The sequence below is a fragment of the Myotis myotis genome, unplaced genomic scaffold (genome assembly GCF_014108235.1).
Source record: "Myotis myotis isolate mMyoMyo1 unplaced genomic scaffold, mMyoMyo1.p scaffold_m19_p_4, whole genome shotgun sequence".
In the NCBI taxonomy this organism is placed as follows: domain Eukaryota; kingdom Metazoa; phylum Chordata; class Mammalia; order Chiroptera; family Vespertilionidae; genus Myotis; species Myotis myotis.
The window spans coordinates 109794121-109806157 of record NW_023416346.1 but is presented as its reverse complement, the minus strand read 5'-3'; the positions used below and the strand labels follow the sequence as shown (position 1 = coordinate 109806157).

The 12037-nt window shown below is 37.1% G+C and overlaps 1 protein-coding gene across 1 annotated transcript in view; it reads right to left on the bottom strand.

Annotated features, from left to right (window-relative positions):
* Positions 1-12037, bottom strand: part of DMD (dystrophin) — a 1824373-nt gene that overhangs the window by 1529206 nt on the left and 283130 nt on the right. The window contains exon 15 of the mRNA XM_036304100.1: positions 9477-9652. Coding sequence (XP_036159993.1) covers positions 9477-9652 — 176 coding nt within the window. The remainder of the gene's footprint in view (positions 1-9476; positions 9653-12037) is intronic.

Below are 12037 nucleotides of genomic sequence, written 5' to 3'. Positions count from 1 at the left end.
GGTAGCATTCATGTGCTAGTACCTGTGATTATTCCCTCCCTTTTTACCCTGTACAGTTCTTTGACACTTGATAGTCAGCACAGAGGATATCCACTTTGTCTTGCAGCTCCTCAAGATGCTCCTCGTATATAAGTTTCCCTTAATAAACTCTGTTAATTTCTAGACTGGAGTGACCTTCTTCAGTCTCTCCCTACCCTCCACTTACAGAGGTAGACTTTCAGTCTCAGGGTCTGCATGTACTAACAAAGAAACATATATAGATAATGTATCATCAAACTGTATACTTGAATTCTATATAATTTTATTAACCAATGTCACCCTAATAAATTTAAAAAATAAAATAGGGGAAATGCCAATGATTTATCTATTGAACAATAAATTACAAGTAAAAAAGAGAAACATGTGTATAATAAAATTTCCATAGTGTGAGGACAATCAAGGAAAGTCATATAAATTCTATTCAGAGATGAAGAAATAGATTCTGTGAATACTAGTAAGGTTAAGTGATTAGCTTTAGTTCCTTAGCTTATAAGTGGAAGAGCCAAGGCCAGAACTCGTATGTGCAGTTATAGACCCATCTGCTCTCAGATCCATTCCCCACATTTCTCTTGTCATCTCTGTGTCAGAGGGATGTACAATTCCACCACTGCTTGCCTTCTGGCTTCCACTTGGATCTGTCTAAATTGGAAGCATTAGAGTACACTAGAGGGCAGAAGGAAGAGATAAACCAAGGTATTTTTCCTTCATACACCACTTTTGCTGGCATTTCTAGGGCAGTTATAAACCTCCACTGTGGCTTCAGTTTTCTCTGGATGGCCCCTCCCTCCATAGGTCCAAGCTCCTGCTTGGTAGTCCTGACTGTGTTAGTTCCTGCTAGCAGGTGCCAGCTTTGGGGTTCCGGAACCATCCCCTCCCTGCATTGTTCCTCAAGTTCTAGGCATCGTCATAGCTTCCTGATGTTACTAGTGTTTTGGAGTTGCCTCACTAACCCCTGCCCTGCTTCCCAGTTTCCCACCACCTGTTTAACCAATTCCTTGTATTGTTTCCTCTTTCTTTTTTTTTTTTTAATATATTTTATTGATTTTTTACAGAGAGGAAGGGAGAGAGATAGAGAGTTAGAAACATCGATCATCTGCCTCCTGCACATCTCCTACTGGGGATATGCCCGCAACCCAGGTACATGCCCTTGACCGGAATCGAACCTGGGACCTTTCAGTCCGCAGACCGACGCTCTATCCACTGAGCCAAACCGGTTTCGACAATGTTTCCTCTTTCTGAAACACCTAGAGTGGTTTCTAATTTCCTGACAAGACACTGACAAATCCTCATTTCATATACGAAGAATATTACTGGATACTACTATCTGCTAACATCTGAGTTAAGCACTGTAGTTCTAGAACTGAAAAGATATGGCTCCTGTTATCAGGAGTTAACTGGAGATATGCATATACAAACTCAAAATTATTACAGTAAAATTATGTAAGTGTTCTAATTGGTTTACTAGTGAGGATGAAAAATGTCTGGGAAATTAGGCTCACAGAGAGAAAAGGCAGTTAATTGGGGGGAAAAAAAAACTGTGGGAGTGGGCAAAGGGAATGTAATGAGAAGGGAATCTTAAGTAGAGAGAACAGTAGATGCAAAGAAATGGAAACTTGAGGGAGCATAGAGCTTGTAGAGATCAGACAGCAGTTAATTAAAGCTCAATTGAAGGGCAGTGTCACTAAATATGCAGTTTGTGGCCATTCTATGAACTATTTGTTAGTAGACTGTGACAACAGAAGTCACCAGAGTATAAATCAACTAAGTCGCTATTTTATCTGATTTCCTTTTAATTGCAAAACTTTCTTGACAAAGGAAGCAGTGCATTGATTTATATTCTGGCTCAAGAACCTTATTTTATTGTGTCCTGCTAATAAACAGTTTACAGACTGTGTTGACTAGCACTGGCATGATTTTTTTTTTAATGGGCTGGGTAGAAGGTAGTGAATCTGGAGAGTTAGGCAGCTAAAGATCACAAAGAAATTTCTGTGCTGTGCATCTGAAGAATTATGGGCAGAGGAATGATCTAATTACAACTGCATTTTCAGATATCCTTCAGGAGGCTGTGGAGAGTATGGTTAAGAAAGAATAAAGTGCCCTGTATACCAAAAGGTGGGGAGTTCGATTCCCATTCAGGGCACATACCCAGGTTGCAGGTTTGATCCCCATTCAGGACACATGCAAGAGACAAGTAGTCAATGTTTCTCTTTTACATCTCATTCCTCCCTCCCTCACTCCCTCCCTCGCTCCCTGCCTCCCTCCCTTCTTTCCTTTCTCTGGAATCAATAAAAAAAGGTGACAGAAAAAGCAGAGAAATCAGTTGAGAACTTCTTGCAGAAAGTCATCAGACACCGAACTGGGGGAAGGGCTGAATGTAAAGAATTAAATTACAGAGAATTTAATAGACCCACTTGGAGAGATTTAGTGATGTGGCCGATATGTGACCACTATGAATGGCTGCACAAGTCGTTCACTGCCTAGGTCCAGAAGGTACTGTTCTTAGAAACTATGCTGTGAATGATACTCTCTAATGTTGTGTAGTCTACACTTCAGAACCACAATTGAGATTTCAGTAAGAAATCCAGGTCTATTTACAGGCCCCACAAACCTTTGCATGACACAGGTATAAACATCAGGAGGCAGGATGAGCTGGAGATAGTAATTTGGAAATCATCACACATAGATGGTTGATAAAGACAGTATTATAAATGATAGTGCCCTGAGAAAGAGAAAATGAAATCAAAGTTTGATCTCGTGGAGACTGACAAATAAAGGGATAAGAAGAGGAGGCTGAGAAGACATGGTGAGAAAGCCAAGAGGAGGAAAGAAACAGGAGAGAGCAATGTTCCAGAAACTGAGAGGAAAGTTTCAAGAAGGGACTAATCATCACCGTCAAGCATAGCACAAAGGTCAAGAAGGATAAGAACTGCAGAGTGAACTTTGGAGCTAGCAGTTAAGGAGCTCTCTGGTGACCTTGCTGAGAGCAGTTTCAGTGCTTGATGTAGAGTATGAGGAGGTAGAAAAAGAAGCAGAAGTAAGAGAATAGAGGTATTTTAGATCTCAGTAAAAATCAACTTATCTTTGCATTCAACGATGTGTCCTTTAGATGAATAAATGTGACCAAAATGTTCTTCACTCAAGGAACAGACAAAAATGTAGGTCATGGTTCTGGAAACATGGCCTAATCATTCTCCCTGCTGGCATTCCTCTATGCCTTGCATTCTGGAAGAGTTATTTTTCCTACAACTGCTGTAGCTAGACATCCAGAGCAATGTGTAGTATCTCACAGGGTCAGTAGCCATTATAGTGCATTACAGTCAAAACATGTATTGGGCATCTACCATATAGAAGACCCCATTCCAGGTCAGGAGTAAGATATGGACCATGGTCCAAGGAAGCTTTGTCTAGTGCAGCCGTGGGCAAACTACGGCCTGCGGGCCGGATCCGGCCGGTTTGAAATGAATAAAGCTAAAACAAAAAACAAAAAAACAACAACAAAAAAAACCGTACCCTTTTATGTAATGATGTTTACTTTGAATTTATATTAGTTCACACAAACACTCCATCCATGCTTTTGTTCCGGCCCTCCGGTCCAGTTTAAGAACCCATTGTGGCCCTTGAGTCAAAAAGTTTGCCCACCCCTGGTCTAGAGTCTAGTCTCCGTAGATATAAGAAGCAAGCTTTTATTTTTCTAGACTGTAAAAGAGGCAAAAATTTTATTACTGAGAACAACAACTCAAGTATTTCAGGATCAACTTATCATATAGAAAATTAAAACTTAGCTGTTACACACATTAATCATGTAATTACATTCTGTAAGTAAAGTTAAAATGGTCTAGTTTACAACTTCCAGATTACAATTTGGTAATCCAAGTTAAAATAAATATCTAACACCAAAATTGTTTAGGCATTAATCTCATAAAATTGCAGAGATGTCTTATCCAAGGATGTGGCATAAATTCACATCTTTGAGTCAGTAGACATAAAAACAAAACAAAAAATTAAGCTGAAAATATAAAATTAAATAATACTGCAGGTCTGTAATTGTCTAGGCACTGTACTGTATCATTTAGTAAACACTGGGGAAATTGTCAGAGAAAACAAACTTTATACTCTGCTTACCTAGGAGAAGATAAAGAGACTAGGTGAATTTAGGTATTTATAAATGCCTCTGTATATCTCTGGAGGTCAAAGATATTCATTTGCTAATACTATACTTGAGGAAATTATCTTCACTGAAATGGCATTTACTTTAAAAATATTCAATTTGCCATCAGTTTCACCTGGTTGATACAAAAATGTAAATAAAAGCTTTTGTAAAAAGTATCTTAAAATAACTGCTACATGATTAGAAATGAGTCTCTCGATAAATTCCAATTAACTAAATAATAGATCTAGGTTTAATCTAGACTGAGTTCCATACTCTGATAATTACCTATATGCAAAATCATGTCAATGAATTTCAGGGATAATTTACTGTTAGAAATAATTACCTTGTGACCTAAGATCATCAAACACTTTTGTATATCTTAGTGAAAGGAGGACAATTTATGCAGTAAATATGACAAATGCAGAAACCATGTAATTATTAATAAACCAATTAACTGTACCTTAGGTAATTAAGAAACTATAGTGTGGTCCAAAGCTGAATTTTAAATCCCTTAATGGTTTTGAGTAAACAATGATATCTTAATTGATAAAATCAGAATTACTAAAGATTATTAGAATGTTCATTTGTTTATTATTAAAAACAATTCCATGAAGAGCTAGGTAGAATTCTTAAATGCTACTGTAATATAAAATTTTAGTTATCATAATTAGTTGGGCTGTATTATTCACTCTTTCCATAAATATTTGATTGTTTATTATATAAATGACACCATATATGGAATCTAAGTAAAGTACGAACGAGTACAGTAACAGGATTCCTTTGTTGTGATTGGTGATGAGAAAAATTTATGTGGGTGACATTAAGGCACATAGCAAAAAGAATGTATGTAATGTAATTAACTGACTAAAGCGCAAAGAGTTTGGGGAAGCTGTACAGAAACTTGGTGAAAAAATAATATCAAATAGCATAATAAGAGGCTTGTGTTTTATTTTGGGACAACTGGAGTTATGAGGATCTCACATCAGAAGAGTTAGCATAAAAGTGACATTTTAGACACATTGATTTGAGGCAGATTAATCAGAAAGAGGAGCAAGTCTCACCACAGTGAGGTATATAGCTTGGGTTGTGGAGTCGGCAGTTAGAATGATTAGGAAATGACTAAAATGACTTCACTTATCCAATAATATAACGCAATTAATCAAAAGAAATAAATAAGTAAATAAGAATCAAGGTCAGAGAAGAAATGGAGAAGTCAGGTGGTGTTTTAAAGAGGAAAATGAAGTCATTTATTGTTGTATTCATTAACTTTGAGATGAAGTTTCTTATGGGATTTTTTTCACCAATAGTACATGACCACCATCTCCACCTCCACCTCCATCACTACCTTTAATGACTACTACCACTTCTACTACCACTGACTCTAATACCATCAGCACCATCTCTAACACCTCCATCACCTCCACAACCTCCACCACCACCTCTACCTCTACAACATTCACCATAATCAAACAACAAGAATAAGAGCTATTGCATGTACTGAATTCTTATTACCTTCCAGGCACTGTATTAAATGATTCTTACTTAATCCTTACAGTTAGTATTTAATAATGTTAGGATAGGGAATCTGAGGCACAGATATTCAGAAATTTGCCTGGGATCTTAAGCTAGTAATTAAAACAGGCAGGCTTCAAACCTGAATAATTCTGTTTTCAAAGTCCATGCTTTTTCCAATATCTGCTACTCTTTTAGACACAAAGGCAATGAATTATAATAAGTAAAATATGTGTGCAATGTATGAGTAACTAGGTTTGGTTTGTTAGTGGCAACAAATGTTTGCATGTGATAAAAACAAAATTGAACCACTGGCTGTATGCACAAGTAGAAATACCCAGATCATTGCTCTAAAGATGTATAAGTGAAATTTGAGGAAGGGAGTCAGATATGGAGCTATAAGATTTGGGAGTAATTCACTGAGATCCATACTTGAATCAATGAGAGGAGACAATTCAGATAAAGGAGTCAGAAGGGCAAAAAGATCGATTTATGAGACACTATCATAGGAATTCAGCAAAAGGAAGAAAACAAGTCAGATAAAGAGTGTAGGAGCAAAGCCAGTAGTGTGTCAGAGAAGTTGAAAGAGGAGATAATTTTTAAAAGAGTTTCAAAAGATCAGCATGTCAACTGTAGTCTCGACAATTAAGTGAACAAGAGAAGGTCCCTATCCACTATCAACCTTTAGGTCATGTATGCATGATACCTCCTGAAGGACTATAATATTTTGACCAGATTCTATCCAGTAGGCAATTACTACCTATAAGGTTTAATTGCTCCTAAATATTTGCTCAATTGCTCTTTTTGTTCAGTCTAAATTTAGCAGTCTAGTCTTATATAGAGTGTGCATGTTGTACTGTCCAAATCAGGACGCATTTGAGTGAAAGTTGATGCTACATACTATTATGCTGGGACAAAAGGTATAATCAGAATGGATTCAGGCAAAACAAGACATAAGATCACCTTAGTTATATAACTACTGAAGAAACACTTTACTACACAATCCACATCCTGCAGTCAGTCTACCTCAGTTGAAATCCTGGCTCAGTTAGTCTGTAGCCATGTGTAACAGTAATAATAGCTGTACCTATTTTGTAGGGTTACTGGGAAGAATAAATGAGCTATGCAGATAAAGCATTTAATGTAGTGCTGAGCACATAATAAAACCCTCAATAACTGTTAGCTATTATTTAAGTAATGCATTCTTTTTGTTCCCACTTGCACATCTCATTCCAGGCACTTATGAAAACTGCTGAGCGCATATGATACAAACAGAATTTAGGAGACAAAATATTTCACCACTAGCCACACTTTCCTGAATACAAAAAGGAATCACACCACATTTTTTCCTAACCAAACACATTTCCCAAACAGAAGGCAAGAATAAGCTCTTGAAGACAGAGATTGACATGAGTCAACTTGCCCTGTCAATTTCTGTATTCGGAGATTGCTGAACACATAGGGAGGGGAAGGCAATTAGGTTCCTATATTGCTCTGGTTAGAAAATTCTTGAAGTGCTATTGGGTTGTTGCAAAGGATCCATAAATCCATGTGCCCACTAAGCATTTAGACACATATTAAACATGACATTAAATTAGTTTCCATGCTACTATGATTAATGAAAAGCAAATTCATTAAGAGCTTTACTGATTTATTTTTTCCATTATGTTCTTTCTCTATCAATGAATGTTACAAATTCAACTACTAGCATGAGTAGAGTCCTTAGAAGTTGTTGTCCCAAATAGAACACTAATATTCAAAGATTTGAGAACCATTTCACTGGAACAAGGGTCAGCAAACTTTTCCTATGAGGGGCCAGATGGTAAATATTTTAGGCTTTGTGGGCCATATAGTCTCTTTGACAATAACACTGTCATCCTATATAATAAAAGCCTAATATGCTAAGTGCCCGATCGTCTGTTCAACCAGTCAAAGCGTAATATGCTAACGATATGCTAAGGCTGCTCAACCGCTCACTATAACTTGCACTGACCACCAGGGGGCAGACATTCAACCAGTTGATCAGTCACTATGACATGTACTGGCCACCAGCGGGCAGTCGCTCCGACCAATAGGTTAGCTTGCTGCTGGGATCCGGCTGATCAGGACTGAGTAAGATGGGCCAGACATGCCCTGGAGCCCTCTCACAGTCCCTCCCCAGCTGGCCAACTTCCCGTGCCCCTCCCCAGCCCTGATTGTGCACCAGTGGGGTCCCTCGGCCTGGCCTGCACCCTCTTGCAATCCAGGACCCCTCGAGGGATGTTAGAGAGCCAGTTTTGTCCTGATCTCGCTCAACACAGGAGCTGTCCCCTGGTAGTCAGTGCACTCCCACACTGGGGAGCGCCGCTCAGCCAGAAGCCTCTCCCACCTCCACAGTAGCGCTAAGGATGTCCGACTGATGAGTGGGTCTAAGACATCAGTCGGACATCCCCTGAGGGCTCCTGGATTGCAAGAGGGTGCAGGCCGGACTGAGGGACCCCCGCCCAAGTGCACAAATTTTGTGCACTGGGTCTCTAGCTGTAATATAAAAGCAACCACTTATGATACATAAATCAATGAGTGTAGCTATGTTTCTCTAAGACCTTATTTATGGACACTAACATTGGAATGTCATCAAACTTTCGTATCATGAAATATACTTTTTTTTTTTAGTTTTCAACCATTTAAAAATATAAAAACAATTCTTAGCTCATGAGCTATATAAAACCTAACAGTGAGCTAGATTTAGCCTATAGGCTTAAGTTTGCTGACCTCTGGACAAGAGGATTTACTCAGCCAGCCAGATACAATTAGGTAGAAATGCCTAATGGTTTATTGTGGAATTATAAAAGTATAAGTCACAGATGAATAGAGAAATATTGAAAGTCCCAAATAATGTGAGTAGCTTCTTTATTGTTTTATTTTTCCCTTGCCTAGAATATCTGACTCACTATTTTTAGGTACATGTTCTTCTTCTCCTATTTCTATACCCTTGTATATACAAATTCTAATGTCAAGTGTTCCATGCATTCTTAAATATATGTTGCCTAGAAACATAAGGCAAATTTTAATGTTCTTCTTCAATCTTAGAACTATGATTGGAATGAAATTGTACCATTTTTATTCTTTTCATGCTGGTTTTGCATTTATGAAATTTTATTCCCATCATTGTAATATATCCACTGAGTTACATAATACCTAACTTATCTACAATGTCTAGTTGAGAATATCCACAAAAATACCAGTTAAAAATTCTAACACGTTCATGATAAGACTTTATAAATATCAAAGAAGAGGAAATCTGTTCTGTAATTAATGACTCCTGATTTAGGCTGTGCAGATTGAGACATTATGTTCTCATAAACTGGCAGAATGGATCTTGTCTATTATAGGTGTATTCCTTCATGAAAATGTACTTTCCATTACTGGGTGGGGGGAGCAGTATTTAATGCTAAAACAGGCATTGAACCAGCAAGCTTTTTAAAAGAAAAAAAAATAGAAATTTTCAGGATTAAAATGCATCCATGGTAGTTCATCACACATAGTTTCTGCTTTCAATCAAGAAAACAGTATTTCCAATAAATATTCAGTTTTTGTTGGGATAGTGATTGCTTGGGCAAATTTCAAAATTCACTTTATAATTCTTTTCACTAGCTTAACTGACATTACAGGCACCTGAGGCTTCTAGAAATATTGTTTAAGTAAAAACACTGCCATCACTATAGCTGAAAATGAGTTTTCCTGCTAAACAGGTACTCTTTGCTTGAAGGAAAAAACAGGAGTAAAATCCTCTCACCTTTTCCTAATTTCGGAATCCACAAGAATCTGCCTCTTCTTTTGGGGAGGTGGCGGTGGGAGTTCCTCTTGGGCATGCTTTACCAGGATTTGTTCTCTCGTGGTCACCATAGTTACAGTTTCCATTACAGTTGTCTGTGCTAGTGATGGCTGAGTGGTGGTGACAGTCTGTGAAATCTGCGAGAAGTATTGAAATAGAGGTCACACATTGCTTGAAAGACTTCAGTAAAGACTGCTTGGAATGGTGAAAGAAAATAATGAAACTGTTCCTGCTTGTTGGTAAATTGCCCTTCAGATCAAAATAGCACCAACATGAACCCAAATCAAATTGTTTTATCTAACTTGCGTTGACTGAAATTGCAAATGAAAGTAATCTCAAAACCAGAAGTATACTTAGTGTCTCCTCCAGTTATTAGTCAAGCTATGGGAAATAAGGGGGGCAAAGGAGAAACGCTGAGTGATATTCTGACATTTAATTAGACATGCTGTTTACAGTGTTTACAACATTAATTAAATTTTGCTAATATATCCCAGCACCAATCCCATGGCCTGGCACATTGTAGATGTTTGCTAAATAGTTTATTGAATGCATCTTTGTTTATCATATATAATAATCATTTATTTTATATATATATAAAACAAAATTATATGAACTTCATAATAAATAACTTTTATGCAAATAAATGAAATGTCCTTTAAAATTACAATAAAAGGTTAACATAAAGTGCCTGTTAGTCCAGAAATACATTTGAACTTAATGTCATTCAAATGTTAAAAAGCACACTATTCTTGTTTGTTTTAAATTAGTAAATATGTTAAAATATTTAAAAAATTAGTTTCCAAAGTTAGCATTAAAGAGTCTTATTAGCTTAAAAACACAATGATTGCCCAGCTGGCATGGCTCAGTGGTTGAGCATCGACCTATGAACCAGGAGATCACGGTTCTATTCCTGATCAGGGTACATGTCCAGGTTGCTGACTCGATTCTCCATGTAGGGCATGCAGGAGGCATCCAATCAATGATTCTTTCTCATCATCGATATTTCTATCTCTATCTCTCTCCCTCCACTCATCTATGAAATCAATAAAAATATATATTTAAAAAATAAAAACACACTGACTTTCTGTTCAGACCTGTTAAAAATTTTATGCACAGATCATTATTTTTTGGAATAATATGGCTTGTGACTCAAGTCATGACAGGCCACTACCTCAGTTCATGGGCACTGCAAGACAGACAAGTCATAATACTGAAGTACCTTTCTTCCTGAACCACCAATTCTCTTGAGTCCTCCTGCTATGAGGACTGAAAAATTCCCTCTTGGGATGTTAATCATTACCCTTCTAGCAATACAAATTATTCGGAAGACCTGTTTCCAAGGAGACCAAAACACACCTATACTGGATCCACTTACAGGTACTTATAGGATCTGGTTGAGGCCAAAATTAGTTTTATTGATTTCCTGAACTTGCCAAGCGATACGAAAAGGGTTTGTGGTAACCTCCCTGCCTCCTATCCTATAACTGATTCCTTCAGTGAGAGGAAATCAAGGAAGCCTCAGGATCTTCGTATTTCAGCTTCTAAATAGGCAACTGAAAATAATTAAATCCTTTGTCATGATGTCTTGTGTAAAAATTGCTTTTAACAAACACATTTTAAAAGTGCTACACTTTGTGCAAGCCACATTTGTACATATGTCAAGGCCTCAGGAACTTGCATTTTGGGAGTCTAGATTTTTAAAGAGGATATTATGACGTACTGAGTTTCTACATGTGTATAGTACAAGTTTTATCATCTCTAAGATGTCCACAGATTCATTATTCAGAATCAATTACTTCACTTCAAACAATAATTATACAGTCCATTGACAAGTTATGCCAAATGCAAGTAGAAAGTAATAAGACTTTTTTTTTTTAAGTGCTGAAAATATAACCTCAAATTTAATTGCACTCAACACAAAATTACCATTACATGGTCAAATTAAGTTTACCTTTAATAAAAAAGAAAATGTAGTTTTTAAGGATTCCAAGAGCATTTCATTTTTTAAAAAATATATTTTATTGATATTTTTTCCAGAGAGGAAGGGAGAGGGATAGAGAGTTAGAAACATTGATGAGAGAGAAACATCAATTAGTTGCCTCCTGCATACCTCCCACTGGGGATGTGCCCACAACCAAGGTACATGCCCTTGACTGGAATTGAACCTGGGACCCTTGAGTCCGCAGGCCGATGCTCTATCCACTGAGCCAAACCGGTCAGGGCAAGAGCATTTCATTTTTTAACCATGAGTAAACATTTTTGCATACAATGATGGACTGAAGAGAATGTTGCTCAGAATTTCTAATTTTATATCTGCATTCACCAGAATGCAGATTCTGAAAACACAATGCTATTTTTCGCAGTTATATATAATGTTATGGAACATATGTGCTATTGAATATTTGGCTAAGGAATTAATTTCTATAATTTTATATTTTCTTATTGATGCCTATTATAAAATTGGATAGATGTGTTCATGGAGGGTAAAGGAAATCTATACTAATAAAAGGGCCATATGCTAA